A 22,963-nucleotide genomic window follows, 5' to 3' on the forward strand; every position below is an offset into this window, starting at 1 on the left:
GCCCGTGCGCACCTTCTTGATGTTGTAGAGACGGGTGAGCATGCCGACGCCCCGGTCGTTGAGGATGGTGAGCTTCTCCGCCAGCTTCTGCTGACTGGGCTGCAGCACGGAGCGCGACATAGTGGTGGTGGTGGTGGTGGTGGGACCGCCGCCGGCCTCCTCGCGCCCAGTCACCGGCCCACGGCCGCATTCTCCTGCTGTTCTGTGAAAGGTAGAATGAGGAGAAGGGAATCGGACGCTCGGCTGAAGCTCTTTCTACGACAAGGGAGGCAGGTCAGGCTCCGCCCCCTGACTGCTCGTGGTGAAGTCCCTTGCCCCGCAGCAGCCCGCGCCCCGGCAGCCTCCTGCTTTCCGCCCGCCGCCCTTCCGTCTCCACCCCCGGCGCTCTGCGCCCCAGCTCCCACCGAGCCGCCTTCCCGGGCTCCTCCACTAGGTGTGGCGGTGGCGGCGGCGGCGGCGGCGTCTCCGGCGGCTGAAAACGAGGCCGCCTCCCGCAGCCCGGGACCGGCGCTCGGTCACCTGATCCGCCGCGCCGGCGCCCCCGCGAGGCTGGACGGAGAACTGCGCCTGAGGGGCCCTCGCCCTCCCTGCCTCGCTGCTGCGGCCGCCACTCAGAACCCAGCACCGGCCCCGACCTGGCCCGGCCCGCCCACTGCGCCTGTTCCCGGCTTGGGAGTCCTAAGCCCGGATCGAGTGGGGTCACGTTTCTACGCTCAACCGCACTTCGCCCTACGCCCCTCTCCTTCAAGTCCCCAAAAGTTGCTTTTCAGCGCCACCTCCCTAAAAAAATTCAGCAGATGCCCGGGGGCGGGGTGGGGGAGGGTGCGGGCTTCAAGAGAGTTTCGCCTTAGAGTGGGCTGGTGGCTCCAAGCTATTTTTCCTCCCACTGCTTGACAGACGCTACCGGCTGAACACAGCAGATGTTGTGCTCTACGTAGCCGGCATCGCCTCTCCCATCCTCCACAACCCATCCTTACTCCCCCGCCTCAAGGCGGTTTCTGATAGAGGAGGTCGGAAGTGAGGGCAACTCAAGTTCCTGAGATAATCAGAATCCGGAATTTGTCGACCAGGAGCACCCATCCGGAGAAGACTCAAATAAAGAGGCCCTAGCATATGGGACGCAAAAAATAAATATTTGTTCAATTAATTAAGAAACAATCCCATTTTATTTTTTGTGGCCTCCACCCTAAATCCTGCCCCTTCTTGGAAACATCCTACCACTTTACCATCTCATGGTTTTTTCTCCGCATCAATTTCTTCCCAGCCACACTCCAAGGCTATTCCCTCTGGTTAAATATATTGGAAATGGTTCCAAAAATGAACAAATCAAGGACTTATGTAATCGTGTAATTGACTGGGCTTAGGAATTCCAGCCAAGAAGATTCAAGCCTTTTTGATATGTTGGGGTTTAATTTCCTTCTATGTGTTAACCCTCTCCATTATATTTATTAATTTTAAGTGAATGACAAAATGTTCTGCCACGTACAATAAGACATTCTAAGAGTAAATAAGGTATCACCAGATTGATCCAAATACTTTATGAAAAGGAAATTGTGATGCATAGCTTTTAAATCGTTTTTTTTTAAGCTAGTATATGTACTATTCCTACGGAAATCATTTTAATACCCAAGAGAAATGAAGTGGACTGAATTCACCAGGAAGTCAATCATACCTGACCTAGTGCTTGTGCTTGAAATTCTATACATAGAACTTTATTACCTTCAATGAAGACTTTGTCCCTAGAGTCCGTTCGTTCATTCTTTCTTTTCTTTCTTTCTTTTTCTTTCTTTCTTTCTTTCTTTCTTTATTTCTTTCTTTCTTTCTTTCTTTCTTTCTTTCTTTCTTCTTTCATTTGTTTCTTTCTTTTTTTTCCAACCAAAGCCCATTTGTTCGTTCCTTCCTTCTTTTCTTCCTTCCTTCCTTCCTTCCTTCCTTTTTCTTTCTTTCTTTCTTTCTTTTTAATATAAACATCTCAGATCACCTTTTAAGCTATTAGTCAATAACACATTGGGGGATTTAATTTATCTAGCTACTTTCCAACCTGATAGTAAAATTTTAATTCAGAGGAAGCAAGCAGCTGGAGCTTGAGGTAGTGAGAGGAGACATGGGGAAAGACAGGCTGCATAAGGGGTTTGGGGCAGCCAGAGGAGAAAACCGAAAACTTGAATGTTAGGAGAAAGATGCGCTCTTTTAGGAGACTGCAAGCATAGCAAGAACAAGGAAATAGCACCATGTTATAATTTTAACACAACTATTCCTCCTCAAGAAAAGCCACCATCATGTTTCCATATAAACTTGAACACTTCTAGCTTCTTTTCACTCAGAGAGTACCCAATAGAGGGAGAACTCTATGGATACTGATCTCATTATTTAATTTTTTTATAATGAATTTTTAGACATTGGCCCTAGACCGAATGGAATATGTCTATATGAGTAAAAGAGGTAAGGTCTAGATGTAGTCACGATTTTTGCATTTCTCTACATTTTGCATCAAAAAGCGTTTTGTTCTTAAGATAACAATCCTTTCGAAGTTTACCTATATGTGTAGTATACAGTATACTGTGAGTGCCTTATAATATGTGAGTAATCATATTTTGCCATGTATTTATGATTTTATGGCAATTATAAGTTAATATGTCATTTTATATTTCCTTTCAGTTTTTTAGTCTTTGAATATATGTTATACCATGTGAATCATCCTATAAAGTGTGTATGAAAATTGTTCCTGTTGTGGATTTTTTTTCTGGCCAGTTTTTAAATAAAAAAAAAATTTTTAAATGATTAGGACATTAAATTTTTAAAAAGCATGATTGAAGGTCTTATTTCCCTATCATATAGAGCACAGCCTTCACAGTTTTTTTGGTACTAAAGATTTTCAAATAGCTTCACTTCCATTAAGAAATTTACCTCCAGAATATATATTATAAGCCTTCACAGAGATGTAGAAAATAGATAATAGCTTCATGTTTATAGTAATATTAGAAAATTAACTTATAAAGTCAACTAGTATAGACCAATATACCTAGATAAATGTGAACAGATATACAACTTTTAAAAAGTCAGATTTATTGAGTTGTAATTTAAATACAGTAAAATTTATATATCTATGTTTGAATAATTTTTTTTATTGAGACAATTACAGTGGTACCCACTGTAAGGAAAGTAAGCATTTGAAAAACCAAACGGGTAAATACTTAAATTGGAAGAGGAGTGAGTTTGTTTGGCTTTATAGAGGAATTTCTAACAGAATTAAATTTCGTGCCCCCCAAGTACAGTTTACAACAATTCAGTTATAAAATTCTACTCATAAGATTTCAGAAACAAACCTACAGCATACAGCTTTTTATATATGTATTATAAAACATTCGATCATTATAAAAACAATCGTGGAGGGATTTAAAGAATTTTTTCAATTCTATATAATACATTAAACAAATAACATGTTCATGGCTGCGCTGCCTCACCAAGCTCCTGCTGGAGAAGGTGACTAAGTAAGGAGGTCTCTATACCATGGCTGATACAAAGCCAACTGCCAGCAATTCCACCCGTGGTAAAGCACTGAGGAAGCAACTGGCTACAAAAGCCCCTAGCAAGAGTGCGCCCTCGACTGGAGAAGTAAAGAAACCTTATTGTTACAGGCCTAGTACCATAGCACTATGTGAAGTTAGACGTTATCAGAAATCCACTGAACTGATTCGCAAACTTTCCTTCCAGCACGTGGTGCGAGAAATTGCTCAAGACATCAAAACAGATCTGTGCTTCCAGAATGCAGCTATTGGTGCTTTGCAGGAGTCAAGTGAAGCCTATCTGGTTGGCCTTTTTGAAGACACCAACCTGTGTGATATCCATGCCAAGCGTGTAACTATTATGCCAAAAGGCATTTACTTAGCATACCGCATACATGGAAAACATGCTTAAGAATCCACTATGATTGGAAACATTTCATCCTTTCAAATAAAAAATTTCTTTTTGTTATTGGTAGTTCTGAACATTAGATATATTTTTTCCAGGGGTTCAAAAAGTACCTAAGTTTATGATTGCAAGTGGAAAAATAGGGGACAGAAATCAGGTATTGGCAGTTTTTCCATTTTTATTTGTGTGTTAATGTTTAATATAAATGAGGAGACATAAAGCATTAATGCAAGTCAAAATGTTTCAGTGAATCAAGTTTCAGCAGTTCAATGTGATAACAATTATAATAAATAAGCTTATTAAGTTTTTCTGGACAATGCCAGCATTTGGATTTTTTTAAATTAGTAATTTCTTATTGATGGCAAGTAAATGGTGTTTGTAGCATTTTTATCATATAGTAGATTCCATCTAGTCTCTATACTGTTCTGACTGATTTTACCTACATGCAAGTACATGTTTTTAATGTTGTCTGTTTTCTGTCCTGTTTCTGTAAGTTTGCTATTAAAATACATTAAACTATTTTAAAAAATCAAATACTTAAAGCGTGCCAAGTATTTTTTTTCTAGAGGGAGCTATGAAGCTGTTAAGATATAGACTTTGATCTCGTTGAACTCACATCCCAGTGAGAATAGAAACATGCATAAGGAAGTCTAATATAAGTCAGCCTGAGATACAGGGCTATAAGAGAAGACAGAGAGAGGAGTTTCAGCCTGAACTTTCTAAGAGCCATTTGGAACAATTTACATTTGGACTTTGAGAAGTAAGTCTTGGACTCACAAACTTGTAGAAAATGACATTCTAGGTAGAAGGTAAACTTTAGTAATTGTGAAATAGTAGTAAAGCTATAGGAATGTTTGTTACATACATGAAAGGAACAGTGGGAAATAAAGCCAGACTAAAGGTGACTTTGGGGACTTAAGGATAATAAAGATAATTTGAAACAGTTCTTGACTATGACAAGGATTACAGTATGGGGATTTAAGAATAATAAAGATAATTTGAAACACTTCTTGACTGTGACAAGGATTATAGTATCATCCTTTGATATCCATTGACTCTTTCTCCCCTATAAAGAGAATAAAGACTGCATTTCCCAGCCTCCCTTGCAGCCTAGTGTGACCATAGGATTTAAGCTTTCAAGAACTTTCCTTAAAGACTGCTGCTGCTCTCCTTTTGCCAATTCCTACCAACTTAGTCCACTCTGCCACATGAAACAAGGATGCAATGACCACTATCTGGGACTGCGGAGACATGGCTAATCACTAAGGATGGCAGAACATATAAATGGAAGGTGTGTGGGCTTCTTAACGCAGAACTGCCATACCAAAGCTGGCCTGTCTAGATCTGGATTTTGTACAAAAGAGAAACTTTTACTTAAGCTTCTTTTATTTATTTATTTTTTATACAGCAAAGCCTGATTCTAAATAATCATAGTTTTTGTGGCCAACATGTAATATCTCTACTAAGAATTAAAATCCAATTTTTCTCATCTATGAGTCTCAACAATCCTTTGAGATGTTATGATACTCATTTTACAAATGAAGAAATTGAAATGCAGATAGGTTAAAATTGCCAAATGTCACACCCATAGAAAATAGCAAAGCTTATATTGGATCCTTTATCAGTCTAACTACAACGTTCATACATACTCTTAATTACTGTGATGTCACTGAAGGCAAGTTGGAAGGCATAAATTTGTCATGTATTCATTGAACATGTTTCTATGGTTTCTTCTCCAGTCCCTTAACTCTGCCTAAACTTTCATGTATAGTCCCTTCATGAAACTTTCTTCGATTAACAGCTTGACTCTGCCGTATTATCCACTGTCATATACCAGCTCTTTTAGATAACTTTCTTTAACTTTGCTTTCTCCAGAAACTTAGATGAGAATTATTTCTGTAATGCTTTTGGCTAATTATGAAGAATTTTTCAGTTTGCTTTTTAAAATCACTTAGCTGACCCAGTCTTCTGTTGCTTCTCTACTTAAGACAAGAAAAGAGAAAAACTGATGAAGACGTGTTCTCGGATTCTTAAGATAAAGCCCTTTGATTGGGATGTCTCCTGTCAGAAGGAGCATTGCACTTATTCTTAAAGATAAATCCAACACTTTTTATCCCATTGGACTTCAAATCAGGTACTACTAGTTATGTATAACTAGAAATGTTTGACCAAATTTCTCTGAGAAACGGCCTGGGAATAGTATAGTACACTTGTACTGTTTTTGTCTGTCCTCCATCCTTTCCTTTTATAAACTGCTACATTTTGACAAAATTGAGTGCAGAAAGGGTGTAGGAAGAGTCAGGCATATGTAAATAAGAAATTAATGGAGTTTTGCAAGGAACTGTCATTTTTTAAATTGGTTTAAAGACTGCATGTAGTTAGACCATAATGTAAACAGAGGAACCAACCTGGGTGAAAAACTGTCAGAAAAGACAACAGAAGATTTCATCATGGTTTAACAGTATTCATAGAAAAGATAGGCAACATACAAGCTAAATCAATACTTCAGATTCTGTTCTCCTACATCCAAAGACCAGCAGATATGAAAATTGACTTCACTAAAAAGTAATTAAGAAAGGGAATAGTGAAAAGATGAAGCAACAGTATCCCAGTATCTATAGTAAATGAAGTAAGGAGTGAAGACTTAGCCAGAGATTGCAACTTGGTATTGCAAAGGAGTAAGGAAGACAGGTCTAAACAAAACATTAGCTCCCTAGTAGTCAGCAGAAGAGATGCCAGAAATAGAATTGATCCGAAAAGTTCAAAAAGAAAACAATAAAAAATTAACTACAGTCTTGATCTTGACCATTCACATCCAATTAGATTCATCTTTTAGCCTGCCGGATCTTTGACAATGTACTTTGCATGTATTTATTTGCTTCTGCTCTGTAAAACTAAAGATATATTATTTATCCTTCCTTTTAAAGTAACTCAGAGAACTTTAGTTTTCTCTGCAGAGAAATGCTAATGTAATTTCCATTTATGATTGGTTTTAATTCTTCTTGTTTTTTTGCATAGTACAAAGGACTTGTGATTTTTTGTTTTAGAAATTAGTGTGCAGATGATGAAATACGTATCAGTGTATACAAATATTATTTGCTCTTTTTGGTTTACTCTTAAGATTTTTTAAAAATATCAGAACCCACATGGAAAATTGACAACATCAGTGATAGAACAAAACTTGAGTTAGAATACAGAATAAGCCTATAATGATACTCGAGTTCCAGCAAAACACACAAGGTCCATTTACATTTTTACATTTAGTATACCCCAAAAGTGAACAGTCTTTCAAAAATTGGGAAGGATATTGAGTACTGTATACTCAACTGGACCTTCAAGGAGAGACCTAGACTGAAGATACAAATTTGAGATCGTCAGAATATGGATGTTATTTGAAGCTGTGGAAATGGGTGAGATCTTTTGCGGGGGAGGGATCATTTTTTGAGGGAGTATTTAAAAAAGGGAAATAGGGCCTAGTCCAAAGGCCCAAGGTACTCCAACTTTTAGGAATCAAATAAAATAAATGGAGCCAGCAAATTCGATTGGATAGGATTGTAAAGAGGACTAGAGATTGGGACAGTAGCTAGAGGGGTCAAGCAAGGATTTTTTGTTTGTTTATTTTCAGTATAGCTGTCAGCTTATCCTGTAGAGAGGGAGAGATTTATAACTCAAAATAGAGAGAAAAGATAATCAAAAGAACAGAAGCTTTGACAGAATAGTGAAGGAAGGGAAGCAGACGATACATAGCCAGATTGATTTTTGATTGGGTGTTGCAAGGAAAGACAAAATAATATTAGCTAACATTTATTGACTACTTGTAATGCATCATGTCCTGTTTCAAGTGCTTTACATGCATTAACATGTTTCATCTTCATAACAAATTTTTGAAGTAGGTACACTTTACATCCCTATTAAACAGATGAGGCAGTTGTGCCTAACATTACAACTGGTAAGGGGCAGAGCCAGACGATTAACCACTTGGTGTGTACACTGATGTAGATCAATAAAATTGATCTGGGGAAGATGAGAAAGTTTTCTCATATTTTCTATAATCTCAATGAAATGGAAATAGTTCATCAGCCAAAAAGTCATGCGTCAGAAAATGTTAAGTGTTCCAAAAAAAAAAAAATAAATAAAAGATGTTAAATGTTCATTTGAGTCTGGTGTCATGTACTTCAAATGGTTAGAAGAAAAAAACCTAAGCTCTGATGTCAGAATGCCAGAATTCAAATCCTGACTTTGCCATTTATAGCAGTGTAACAGCTGACTAAAAACTCAGTTTTTCACTTTAAATGGGAATAATTGTATTTACATCACTAGATTGTTGTGAGGAATGCTTGAGGTAAATTTTAGCACTGTACCTTGTACAAGTCAATGAGTATAACTGTTGCTTGTCATTACTACTATTATAGCTATTATTGTTATTATTAGTATTGCCTCAGTCTGTGATTTTGTTGCGTGATTTTCTACATTGGTACATGGCACAAAATATGGAGAGTTGTGGATTTTTCCTTTTTTAGGTGAATGTAACGTAGGGAGAGCGTGGCAAAAGCATTGGGTGAAGTGATTAGGTAATGATATAGCTAACTCATTGCATTTTAGCATTCAACCAAAAAAAATTAAAAATTTACCTGATTGTATTGACATTGCTTTGCTTCGCAAACTCCTATTTAAAGCAATAACTTCTGAAAATGACATTTTCACTGTTTCATAATATACACCTTAACTATTAAGCTTCCAATGTTAAATTTTTTTCTTCTTATTACTAGAAATATTATTATACTTTATGTTAAAATGTCATAAACTCATTATAAATTTCCCCCATTAAAACATCACTGAAGTTCAAATATTTATAATAATTCAAGTGTTCACTGATGCTTAAATTCAACCTTGTATTCCCACTTAAATTCAAATCCTGTTTTACTTAACCACATCACACAAACTAAGGAGCTATTGTCAAATCCTTTTTTTCTTTTTTAAAACTATGACTATACTATGGCTCCACCTAAATTGTTTGCATATTGAAATTTTACCGTTCCTTCTACTATTTCCAATTATTTCAACTGATTACTCCTTTCACAACAAAACTTTAAAATCAGAATTTATTCAAATTTTCCACAATTGTTTTCTGCATTTCTCTCATTCCTGATGGTCTTTATTTGTACTACATTTAAAATGATAAGATGAACAATTAATTTTCAATTTGTGAAGAGAGAAAACCACATTTCCTAACTAGTTTTGAATTATTTACTTATTTCATATATAGTAGAGTCTACATTTAAAATATTAAGAGAATATTAAAGCAAACTTTAGGATATACATATGTATGTATAAATGCTTTCTTGTGTCAAGTTTTAATTATAGAATAATTTGACTTGAAGTCATGTTATCTAATAGATTAGCAAAAAAATGTTAGTAGTTCTGTTATCTAATATATTAGTTAAAAATGCAACCGCTAGATTACAAACTATAGAACTTCCAAATATCAGAAGAGAACCTTGGCTGTGCAATCAATTCTGGAAATAATAAAGTTAGTCTAGCTCACTCTCTTGTTTTAAGAGAGGATGAGATAGCTTTGAAGCCCATAAATTGAATCAAAAGAAAGGAATGAAGTGAACAACTCACCTTAACTAATTTCCCCCAAAGAATCAAAGCAGAAACAAAAACAAAGCCGTGATTATTTTTTCTTTATCTGTTGATCTTTATAGGCCAAATTAATTCTTAGTTCCAACTAAGGTTCCTATCTAGCTTTGGATCATGGACCCCTATATAAACATAATGAAGCTATGTATCCTGGCCATAAAAATACACAAAATTTTAGTACAATCTTAAAGAGTTCATGGTCTCACTAAAGCCTCTATAAACTCCACAGATACAAGATTCAGAACTATTCTGGATTGCAATGAGTCCACCCAAAAAGGCATAGTAAGAGCAATTGCATACCCGGATAATCCTGTGCTAAGTGTCCTGGTTTAACGTGACATAAATGTTAAAATACAAACTTTTTAACCCCTCTTCCAGTAGTGTAAAAAGAATATCTCTCCTGATCAGTTCAATACATTGCAACCAACTCTATGGTAACCTGTCCACAGAAGTGATAAGGTAGCCTTTGTAATCAACATTTTATCAGGACTAAATATCCCACTATAGATGGATTACTCAAAGTCTCTCTTTATCTGACTCCTCTGGCTGCCAGACCTTTGGCACTTCCAGCAGAAGGTGGGAAGGAGAACAGAAAGCAGGAAACTCAAGTTGTTTCATTTTACTTTCAATTGAATACCTTGACTAAACAGTTAAGAGCAAAGAAAAAAATAAAGGCAACTACTGTTTAGCACTACGCCTTTGAATTCTGTGCAATTTATCATTTGCCTCCATATCCCTTTCTCTCATTGCTATAAGTAATACAGGATTGGCTGCCTCTTTAATGAAATGCACAATGCTTTAAAGAGATCCTGTGACTTCTACAAATTACATAAGCCATAGTTAGTCTGCCTTAGAATGATTGCAGAAAAATTGTAAATTTAGTCTCAGAAACCTGCTGCTGAAACAGAGCCAGCCAGCTTTCAAAGCTGCAATGTAAAAAGTAGCACATTTGGAAATCTGGTGCTGGTACACCCTATTCATACTCTATTCCTAAGAAGTAAAACAACATGAAAAAGAAAGGGACATTGCATATATGAAAGGATCACAAAAATGGAAGAAGCAATGAATCATAGAAAATCCAGTGTTGGTTAACTTTTCAAGTACCTAGACATTAGCATGTCTTCAAAAGTTGACAATATACTCGTGTTAGTAAAATAACCTCTCTCTTGACTTCTTTGCCAGGTAGCAAATTCCTAATCTATTAGAATACAATTGACTCTATGTTTCATACGGCTATTGCTTTTCCCAAGTAGGGAAAAAGAAAGTATAAAGTAAATACATTTAACATTAAGTATCATTTACATAAAGAAACTTCCAAATAATTATCAAAATGAGGTAAGCTGCCTCAAATTCTTTGTGGCATGAGGTCATCTAAAAAGATAATAAAATACTAGGATTAAGGGATTTTTTTTCTCCCCTCCATGGAAGACAGATTAATTCATGTAAAAAGTTTCTTTTTTTGTTTGTTTTTTGTTGTTTTTTTTTTTTTTTTTAAATTCAACAGGTATTTCTACCTTAATTGGAAGGTTATTTTTAATGATAACTTTTTATTACAAACTGTTTCAAACATAAAAAAAGAGAAGAGTATAATAACTTCCTATGTACCCATTACCCAAGCTTTGACACTTAATATTTTTCCAAACTGGAATATAAAGGATTTTAATTTGTCTATAATCTAAATCAGAATTTAGAATTAATTTACTTATGCTATAAATAATAAATAATCAATATAAATAAGGTAAATAATAAATAACTAGAAATTCTTGAAAGAGATCACTTTGAATTATTTCTAAAAAGTCTACTGTTCCCTCAGAAATGATCTGGAGTTATAAACAGTATTCTTAACATGGAGTTAATTTTATTTTCACATTTCTTAATGGTAATTTTTTGCAAGATATTTAAAAGAAGAGACTGTTAAATAAATATTAAAATGACATGCCTAGCAATAGTCAAACCAAAAGGTATGACTTAAGATCATTAAATACATATCTTTCTATCAAACTGAAGCTTAATAGCATGTGATATCATGACTATGAGTAGTGCTTCCTAAATCTTGGTTTCTTCGAGAAGCAAATGAAGAATGAATCCAGTGTGTTGATTGTGCTAAGTCACTGGATTGAAAGAGAGAAAGATAAACCACCTACTGAACAATCGCATTATTTTTTTCTAGGTGATTCATAATTCTTTGAGGAATGGCAGGCATGAAGTCACCAGGCCTTGTGCAACCTGTCCTGTCTACAATAATACTCAGTGTTTGTTACATATATTTTGATCCTGGGCAGCTCTAAATATAAAAATTTGATTATGTAGAATTTTCTCTGGCTGGTATGCAGGTATAAGCAAAAACTTTTTTAAAATCATATAATATTCAGTATCATAAAGAAGTATTTTATTAACTAAACTCTTTTTCAGTTAATATTAAAAATTTGCTAGATATTTACACTAATTGGTAAGGAAAGTTACAAAATCATTTTGATTGACTCAATCCAAGAATAGTTTCTCCTTTTATAATTTCCAAAGAATTAAAAAAGAGTAATTTTGCTGGCAGTAAAAATTGGCTGTAGCTTTGGGAAATTTAACATATTAATTCACAGACTTGATTAATATACTCTTCGTTTAATTTTTGTTTAGTAAATCTTAAGTTAAGCCTAAGATTTGTTGTAAGAAAAGAGCTATAATAAAAGAGAAATATTCATCCTTACAATTTAATATGGCGTGATATCAAATGCCCTTTCCTCTCTATAACACACACAACACACAAAAAAAATACACACTGTATTTGTTTCATGAATTTACATTGTGGAGAAAAAAAAGAAGTCTCCAAAATTTAGAGCTGCAAGAATCTATACTTTGGAAAACAGAAAAATAAAGTATAAAAATAAACTGCTTCTGTCATAAAAAGAGCACTTTCAAACAATGCTATAACCCTTTTGGAGATCAATTTGGACATATGTATAAAGAACATTCAAAATAACCATTTCTTCTAAATATAAATATACACTCATATCTTTGACTATTCAAATCCTGGAAACATTCCCTAGGAAAAAAAACCCTAAGCAAAAGAAAGAAAAAGAAAAAGAAAAGAAAGAAAGAAAAAAAGAAAAACAATGTGCATAAGGATACATAGATTAGATACGGCCTAAATTCTCACAGTAAGAAATAGTTACAGGAGTTACAATATACCCACACCAAGAAATTTCTAAGAAATTCCGTGAAGGAAGATACAGATATCCAGGTCTTACTAAAACCTGTTGTATATCTGTTGCTTGCTGGGGCATTAGATAGAAGTTCTTGGTCCTTTATTAGCGTTTGAGAACTAAAAGGACAGTCTCTATTGGTAGCTTGGTTCCTATAATAAAACCAAGTAGATCACCAACTTGATGTGATAGGAGTAACACTATACGCTCTTGATACTTAAAATATTATAGTATTACTTATCCTCAGCTCAGTTTCTGTAGCAGAGGGGAGAAAGTGGGTGAAGTACAAAACTTTCGGGCTCCTTTAAAGGTACTAGAATCATAACCCAAGATTAAGTACTTCAGACAAATAGGTCTTCAAAGAGGGGTACCTGGAACCTTGGTGTCCTGACAAGGGGTTAGGACAAGAAAGGCACAGCAGTTTCAAGCCCTACTTGGCCCATGGACAATGACTGATAGAACTGGACTTTTGAAGCAAAATGAATGTTACATCTAGAGTTCTTAGTATTCTCTGTGGCACCCACAAAGCCCAATGCCTAAATCATCCTTTTTCATGGAGTAAGGAGGTCAGTGTCAAAACTATCCATTTCACAGGTGTTGTATAGTGCTGATCTACCTTTTCGAAGCTCCCAACATTCTTTAATTTAGCCAAAAAATAGTATGGCACTGACTGCAAAGGACTGCTTTCAAAATGTACTTATATCCAAAAGATTGATGTAAATTCTCCAGTTCCCTTTTTTCCTTTGTTAGCATGGATTAGATTAGGAGGCAGCCTTGTAATGAGGGGAGACATAAGAGAAGTTAATATATTTGAGAGTGAGTCTAGGACTGGGACAGGAATAACAGTGACAGTCTTAGTGGTCTGTCTGGCCAGGGTATGCTGTTAGGACACCCATGCTGTAGATAAAAGAAAGAAGTTCCCTTCACTGAAGAGAGCAGAAGAAGAGGACTTGTCAGCATTCAGGTGTGCTGCAAGAGAAGATGTGGCATTCCAAACGCAGGAAACTATTTAAAAGGAATTTTTAAAAAGTTGGGCCTAAAGTAAGGATTATTTTCAAAGGAAAAGAATGGTGCCACAATTCTGACTAAGTCTGTTCTGAATAAATTTCGGAAAACTGCCTCCCCTCTATCCTTATAAATCTCGGAGCATGGAAAATTTAATGGCCCCAGAGATTCCTATGGAAGGGGAGTAGTAAAGATGCCAAAACCCAAGGAATCAACCTTCCATCTCCCAGGAACTGCAAAAAGTTGGGTAGAATCAGCCCTGCTTTTTAGCATTCTCTCCGTCGATATGTGTTCTGGCCCAGCCCATCAGAGGGTCACACTTTGCCAATCCCTTGGCGGACTCTGACATTGAAATCCCAACAGAGGAGATGTGAAGAAGCATGTGCAAAACGAACATCATTAAAACTATGGAGAGGATCTCTCCCAATGTAAGAAGCCCATTCAATTTGTCTTCCCTGTAGAAAATTAAGATATTTTAAAGGCTAAGAAAATGTAGCCAATTTTAATAATAAAAAAGAAAGCTAAAATATTTGAAATTTATAGAAATGGCAATCCATTTATTATGGTAAATAATTTTAAAACTCCTTTATCTAACCTAGTAAGGGGAAAAGATTGCCTGCCTTAGGTTTCAATTGTTTTTATTTCCCAAGCTCACGTTCTCATAATGGTTTAAATTGAGTAGAGACAATACAAAATCGTAAAATTTTGGAGCTAAAAGAGACCTGGAAGATGATTTCTTCCTCCTCATTTTATAGCCAAGAAACCTTAGAAGGGATAAATGGCTAAAATATAGGAAGCCAAAAAGTTGCAGGAAAAGCAATAAATATAGATAATCCATAAAATGAAAATCAGACAGAATGAAATCTTGAATTTGTTATACAAATTTTCATTGCATTTATCTGTAGTTTCTCTGCAGATTGGGACGTATATTTGTTGTCTCCAATTTTGTTGGTTAAGGACTGGATCAAGGTTTTTCAAAATTATTTTTTTCTGCCATAATGGAAAGCTACAAAAAAGGTAACTGACTATTTCAGGACCATTGTTTAAAAGTGCATTTGTCTTAGAACTGGTTACCATAGAGATGAGCACATGTTGAGTGACTCTACAACTTTCAAGCTAGAAGTTAGAGTCATCTATGCTAGCAAGACATAATTAGCTATGTGCACACATAAATGCACAGGAATCCATGTACACATGCACATTAAAGTTATATTATACCTCTCTTTTTGTAAAATAATAATAATAGAATCCCATGCAGTGCTGATCTCTGATGATGGAGGGACCTGCAAACTCTAGACATTTTAAATGTAATACTGTACAATTATATAAAAAAAACTTTTAAAAACATTGTAAAGTTGTCTGAATCAATCTTAGAGATTAATACTGAACATATAAAATAAATAAGAACATCCCTTTTAGACATCGTTGTTCTCTAAAGTAAAAATTTAAAAATAAGAAAAACAAAAACCAAACCCAGAGTATATTACAAAAAAGTTCTTGAGTTATTTTCCCCAAAGTATTCAATAATATTGGGCGTAGGTATTTAGCTGGCCTTACTCTCCCTCTTTCTTTCTAGCTAGCTGTCTAGGTCATTTCTTTTTTTGTTTGTTTCCTTTCCTTTTTTTGCTTTTCCTTTCCTTTAATAAATACAATTTTTAAGATACTTAAATTCCCAAGAGACTGGCCACTTTCAGGAGATCACGAAGATATATCTTCTGATAAAAGTTAATTTGTTTTTATTTATTTCACTTTGTTGTTCACTTTTCAATAGTGGACATTTTCAAACTTTCAAACAGAAAGGAGGATAGTAAAATTAACTCCTTTCATGTACCCATCACTCAGCATCAATACATACCGACATATGGTAATTTTGTTCAATTTATAACTGTCCTTCTCCCATCATTTTAAATTAAATTAAAAACACGATAAATAATTTTTGAATAAATATACTAGCCAATAAGAAAATATTTTCCTCCATAATTTTGTTTTTACACATTTCTTAGAAACATCAAAGGTTTCACTGTATATAAGGTGCATAATGAGATACTAAAGTCATAACTAGTACATAAGTAATAACTAGAATTATAACAATAATAACAATGCTTCCTTAAACATTGAAGAAATTTAATATACCAATGATTTAGCCACATTTGGCTTTGAAGCTAAATACCACCATTTGTTTCTTTTCTTATGTGAAAAGAAATCTAATGCAGCATTGTTAGTTTTTTCAGACTAATTAGTACATATGTACTTAAAAAGTATAAAGGAAGCCATGCACTTGACTTATTTTATAGAAACCTATGAAATGTACATCAGATAAAACAAATATGTGTTTTTGCATTTTTTCTCAAAATAGCTATTTTAACATATTTGATTAGTTAACAAATGCTCTATAATTGCTAAAGAGTTCACAAAAAGTATAACTATAGAACAGCACATCATTTTTCACAGTCTTTTCACAAAAATAGTCTTGTAAAATTTCTCAATATTTGTTGCAATTTTCAAACTGAAGCATCATGTATCTTTGGAGCTGGGGTAAATTCTTCAATTGAAAATCAACAAAAATCCAAAATTGATTTTAACAAAAAAGCTTATAACATAACCTTTATTCCCTGATTTTCACTACTCTTCCACATTGCTTTCTAGAATTTCAGCAGTGAAAAATTTGTGAAATTTACATTTTTTTCTCTGGTTCATCAATCCAATATGCCTTACTCTCTTTATTGTTAAATATTTGTTTATCAATGTATTTGTATTAAGTCCAAGTCTTTAAAAATCTAGTTTTTAAATCTTGGTCTTTTAAATCTAAGTGTCAGGAAGCAAAACACTTAACTCTCATAGAATGAGAGAACTCTCAGATATCAGAAAAAAATTTCTTTCACTCTATATAGTTTCATCCCAAATTAATAAATCTAGTTTTAAATAACCATTGTTTGAAAAGAATGAGTGCTTTCTCCTATATGCATAGCACTAGTGATTTTAGTTTTTACTATTCCTTCTTATAGAATATCTATGAGGATATTTCCAGAGAAATATCTAGTTCTTTACTAGTATTTCCAAGGGAAATAAATTACTAGGAACTCCTGACTCAAATGAGAGAGGACTGAAGATAAAAATAGGAGACATGTCATGGATTGAACCAACTGGTCATCCAGCTGAATGTCGACATTAAGATACATTTTGAAGGGAAGCATTATAGCTTTCTAAATCATTCATCTAAAATCCAGCAATATAGATATTTTCCTTAATGAACTAAATCGTTGATGCATGACCCAAACGTTTTCTAAACTTAACTATTACTCTGTTGTTTGCTTATTCCAATGCTTTAGACAACATAATCAATTAATTTTACTGCCTACCATGTTCTTTTGGCTGACATAACATTACTTCTTTTAAATGTCACGATACACTCCCTAGTATTTTTAATATCTTAGGATTTTATTAAAAATAATTAACAATATCCATATTATCTCTGATTCTTTTAAATAATTAATTTGGTCATAGCTCTCAACTTTTTACTATCTTGAATAAAAATATCACATATTACATATGTACATATATTTTTATAATTAATGTAATTAAAGAAGTTTAGAGGTGGGTAAATTCCTGGCAGAAAGTGGAGAGGTCAACATTCCTGGAAGATGACACTGTGGAAGGGAATGTTCTATCACTGACAATCTAGTGCTTTCTGAGTATGGCCTACATCGGCTTCCACTTTCAATCTATCAAATCCCTTCAACCCCTCTAAATTAATGGCTGTCCCCACCACTCTTTTGAAGTTGTTCTATGTAAAAATCACTAGTTGATATCATTTTATCATGTCAAATTTTTTTTTCTTGGTTCTTTGTACCCTGGCCTCTCTGTAACTTTTATACCATTAGACAACATTTTTTAAAAAACTCTATTTAACCTTGAATACATGGACCAGGTTTTCTACTGGCTTCTATAACTTCTCTTTATCTGGTTTTTGTTCATGTTATTCTTGCTTTTCAGGCACCCAAAGTTTGTCTTTCCAGGAATTGTCTTTGACTAGGCTTTCTCTAAACTGACTCCACTGAAAAATTAATATTTTCTCATTCAATCATCACTTCTATGTGAATGACCTCAACTCAACTCAGATGTCCTGGCCTCACTCATTTATTCATCCATCCATGAAATATTTATTCAATGCTTACAATATGGCAGGCACTAAATAAATAAATTGGGTTTCTCAATACTATAAAAATACAACTCATAAGACTAGTGACCAAGTTTCTCTAGCTTTAAACTGTGAAGTATCTTTGATGAGCCTCTTTATTCAAACCCTATATTCATTCTTTCAATATCTTTTATTTATTTTTAAAAAGTGCTTTTGAGCCATCAGTTCTTATAGACTTCAATATAATCCAAGTTTTCATGACCCGTATGCCTGGGTTATTATGTTACCTTCCTAATTGGTACTATGATTGTTTTCTTCAGCCTGTATAATATTTTTTACCATGTCAGTCCTATGGTTCATAAACTCATACATCTCCACCTGGTTCTTGAAGCTGGTATAATCTAAATTGTGTAAATTTTATTCCCTGCATGCATCTTATTTACGGCTAAGACGTTTCTCCAGACATGAATTATTTTTTACTTTTTTGTTTTTGTTAATACTGTTTTTCTTTTTTCCTTTTTTATTTTCTAATTAATTAATTTATTATTAATGCTTTAATGTCACCACATATTTGGCCCACTTTACCCCATCTACTTTCTCCCTCCCCCCTCCCCTCACCCTCTGGTAACCACTAGTCTGTTGTCCACGTACATGAGTCTCTGTTTGTCTTGTTCATTTGTTGCTTTTAGGTTTATATCCCACATATAAGTGATATTATGTGGTTTTCAACTTTTTCTGTCTGGCTTATTTCGCTTAGCATGATTATCTCGAGGTCCATCCATGTTGTCGCAAATGGCAGTATTTCATTTCTTCTTATGACTGGGTAATATTTCATTGTACATATGTACCACTGCTTCTTTAGCCAATCATCTATCATAGGACACTTCAGTTGCTTCCATGTCCTGGCCCCTGTGAATAATGCTGCTGTGAACATTGGTGTGCAAAAATATTTTTGGATATGGGTTTTCAAGTCTTTGGGGTAAAAACTCAGTAAAAGGATTGCTGGGTCATATGGTAGATCAATTCTTAGTTTTTTGAGGAACCTCCATACTGTTTTCCATAGTGGCTCTACCTATTTGCAGTCCCACCAACAGTGTATGAGGGTTCCTAACAGGTATGAGATGGTATCTGATTGTGGTTTTGATTTGCATTTCCCTAATAGCTAGCAATATTAAGTGTCTTTTCATATATTTGTTGGCCATTTGTATGTCCTCTAGGGAGAAGTGTCTGTTCTGGTCCTCTGCCCATTTTTTTATTGGATCGTTTGTTTTTTTGTTGTTATTGAGTTGTATGAGTTCTTTGTACATTTTGGATGTTAGGCCCTTATCGGAGGTTTGCTTGCAAATATATTTTCCCATTCGGATGGTTGTCTCTTTACCTTGTTGACGATTTCTTTTGCTGAGTAGAAGTTTTTAGTTTGATGTAGTCCCATTCATTTATTTTTGCTTTTACTTCCCTTGCCTTTGAGGTCAAATTCATAAAATCCTCTTTAGGTCCAAAGTCCATGAGAGTTTCGTTCCTATGTTTTCTTCTATGCATTTTATTGTTTCAGGTCTTATATTCAGGTCCTTAATTCGTTTTGAGTTAATTTTGGTGTGTGGTGATAGACAACAGTCTAGTTTCATTCTTTAGCATGTGGCTTTCCAGTTTTCCCTGCACCATTTATTGAAGAGACTTTCTTTTCTCCACTGTATGTTTTTGGCTTTTTTTGTTGAAATTTATTTGCCCATATAAACATGGGTCTATTTCTGGAAATACCGTTTTTCTTATTCTGTGATTTATTTTTTCTTGGTTGATTCCCGCCCCCCCTTCCCAAATGGAATTATAAACTCTTGGAAATGAGGGTCAATTTTTAGTTGTTGAATTTTATTAATTCTGAAATGCTTCAATATTATTAACATTACTAAAATCAAGATGCATCTTATAATCAATGATGTCTTAAACATTGTAATAGTTTAATTGGCATTATTTCTTCTTTCTTGGTGGTACATAAAATAATGGTGTGTCTTATAATCTTAAATTCAATGAAATACCTTCACAGTCTTCGATGGAGTACAAATCTCATTGCAGATACTTCATAAATGCTTGTTGATTTATTTCCTAGTTATATTGTTTCGAGCCACCAAAGTGGCTGCAATAAAGATGTCACTAATTTCAAAATTTAAACAAAAATTGTTTTTTGTGGAGAGATTAAAAAGATGCAAAAGAATTAGACAAGTATATGGAGCCTACTTGATAAAAATGTATATCACAAAAGATTGAGCTCTACATTTTTGAATTATATCCTAAGCTCTCTTTTTTCAGGCTTTGAAAGATCTTGCTTGATTTGGGCCATGTGAGATCCTTAAATATCACCACAGACATGCAAATGATTAGTATTTTGAAGGCATGTAGAAAGTTTCTGCTTCTCTTTTTATTTCTTTTTTTTTGTATTATTATTATAACCATGCATACATAGGCAAAAAAATGTTATGTAATCAAAATGTTTTAGTAACAAATTCACATTAAAGGTATTGTATTCATAAGGAAAATTTGCATTCAAATTTGTTTTAATTGAACTAATTTTTTTTAATGTCTTTAAGAAGCTCACACAGGAGCAGTGCCATAATCATGAAAGAAGTTTGATTTTTCTCTGTATTCATTTCTGGCTGTGTTTGTATGTTCTCAGTGAAGCGCAGAATTAAGACTGTTAACTCAAGCCAAAAATTGTAACGCAAAGTATATTTTTGATTACTTATAAATGTTTTTACCCATGTAAGTCATATCTGAATTAATGAAGATTACATTCTCCCATGATGTTTGTATTACATAACATGTCAGAATGCATGATGCAGTGGGATGAAAGCGGGCCTTGGGATACAGCTAACTTGAGGTTGAATACAAGATCCACTGTTTACCAGCTTTTTGCATTTCAATTAGTTTATCTAAAAGTTGGATTTTTGTGAAGATTAAAGATAATACTTGGAAAGTGCCTAGTATAGTACTTGGCATAGACTCTCAGTCTGTTAGAAGAGAAAAATTATATGGGGTGGTGGTGGCAAGGGAACATTTTCCAGGGTATATCTACTTCATGCTTTCCCTTTTCCCCAGACCCGAGGCCCCTTAGCCTTTGGAAAGATGTGCACCCTCTTTCAGGAAAACCCTTTCTCAACTCACGTCGCAGCATAGGCAAAGCCCCCTCCATGTGTGTAATGCTACCCTGTCCCTCTGGCCTGGGTCTCACAACCTTTTTCCTCTTCTTTCTCTTCTGTCATCACTCTAGGCCTGAGAGAGTACAACTTCTCTCATTCCCTCTGCATCCAGGCTAGCTATGTGAAAAGAAGTCTTGCCCTTAAAGGACTTTTTGGAAACCCATGTAGTGAACTAGAATGAAAACTAAATATTGAATAAGAGACCTGGGATCTGGGACCTTGAGTGATATAACATTAGGCAAATCAGTTTATTTCTCTGGACCTCGGTTCCTCTTCTGTGAAATGAAGGGTGGAGTCAGATAGAGTCAGTGAATAGAATCAGTATATTAGTATCCAGTGCTACTGCAGAAATGTTAGTGTTACAGTATAATCAGTAGGGACTGCAGCTTTCAATGTGCAACTAACAATTCTACTCATCCTAAATAGAGTGATGTGGTGCAAAGAACCTGGGCTTTTGAGTAATAGGAATTCTGTTCAACTATCCTTGTTGCTAGAATTAACAAGTCAATGCAAACTCTGTGACCAAAAGCTTGGTCCTTAAATTTCAAGTTAAATGTCTTTCTATTTAAAAATGTAATAGGTAGATATTACCTCCCTCATTGGGTTGTCATGAGGATTGAATCAGACAATGTTTGTAGCGTGTTGAGACATAGTACCTGCTCTTGCTGGGGAGGCCTTTAAATCCAGTATTAGTGCTTAGTCTCCATCTTACTCAACATATGTCAGCAGCATATGACGTAGCTGATCACATCGTCCTCCTTGAAACACTTTATTTATACTCTCAGACCTCTCTTTCCTAGCTCTTGAACCTTTCCTTATTAGTCTCCTTTGCTGGCTCTTCCTCATTTCCTCATCCCTAAATGTAGGTACACATCAGGCTTCTCTGTCAACCTTCACTATTAGATCATCTCACTCAGTTTCATTGTTTTAAATGGTAACTTTAAGATGATTACTCCAAAATTTATATCTCCAGCAGAGATCTCTTTTATGAAGTCTAGATTCATATTTGCAGTTGACCACTTGACATCTCCATTTGGTTCACTATTAAGCATATTAAATTTAATATGTCTCAAACTGAACTTTCCATCTCTACATCATCCCTTTCTTGGTAAATGGTAAATCTACTCTTCAGTTGCTTAGGCTAAAAAACCTTGAAATTATCCTTATCTATCCCACATCAGCCTACTAACAAATCCTTTTGGCTTGGCTCTCATCTGATAGACAGATAGATATATATATATCTGCATATATATCTAGAATCTGACTACATGTTACCCTCCCCTTCTGCTGCTGTTCTAGTGTGGGCAACTGTCATCTTCCATCTGGACCACTATAGTAGTCTCCTAACATATCTCCCTGCTTCCATTTTATCCTCTCTCCTCACAGCAGCCAGAAAGACTTTTTGCAGCATAAGCATAATATCATGTCACTTGTTACAGGGTTTCCCTGGAAGGAGACTGAGGTAGAATTTAGTATGAAAAACCTTTTTAAAGAGTGTCCTGTGACGGACATTTATGAAAGGGAGGGGAAAAGATCTGGATTGGGCCAACAGATAAGTCAAGAGGTTATATAGGCCCAAAGACTGGCTTAGTCAAGCACATGTTGGCCCATAGAGCTAGAAGGACTCTTTAGAGTCGTTTCAAGTTGGACTAAGATGGCCAGGTCTTTATGGTCGCTCGTCAGTCAGTCATGGATGTGGTCTGTCCTGTAAAGGATGTAACCTTAGGCAAGATAGCCTTCTGCAGTGGAGGCAGCCCCTGAAGGGGTTGCCAGTAGTCAGCCAATAGCACTCTCAGACAACAGGCATTTATTGAAGGAGTGTCTGAGCAGGACGACACAGCATCCATGATTCCTATACCTATTTCAATCCAGTAGCT

At 35.2% G+C, this 22,963-nt stretch overlaps 2 protein-coding genes across 2 annotated transcripts in view; one reads left to right on the forward strand and one right to left on the reverse strand.

Moving 5' to 3' along the window:
- The window catches only part of NCKAP1 (NCK associated protein 1), an 89,067-nt gene extending 88,884 nt beyond the window's left edge, over positions 1 to 183 (reverse strand). The window contains exon 1 of the mRNA XM_006921264.2: positions 13 to 183. Within this exon, the coding sequence (XP_006921326.1) occupies positions 13 to 120 (108 nt within the window). The 5' untranslated portion in view covers positions 121 to 183. The remainder of the gene's footprint in view (positions 1 to 12) is intronic.
- Positions 184 to 3,507: 3,324 nt separating this feature from the next.
- LOC102894694 (histone H3.3) lies at positions 3,508 to 3,918 on the forward strand. Its single transcript, XM_006921459.1, has one exon. It carries the CDS (start codon positions 3,511 to 3,513, stop codon positions 3,916 to 3,918), a length of 408 nt encoding a protein of 135 aa, XP_006921521.1. The 5' UTR covers positions 3,508 to 3,510.
- Positions 3,919 to 22,963: the final 19,045 nt, after the last annotated feature.

Source organism: Pteropus alecto, unplaced genomic scaffold (assembly GCF_000325575.1).
Source record: "Pteropus alecto unplaced genomic scaffold, ASM32557v1 scaffold3, whole genome shotgun sequence".
NCBI classification, from domain to species: Eukaryota; Metazoa; Chordata; class Mammalia; order Chiroptera; family Pteropodidae; genus Pteropus; species Pteropus alecto.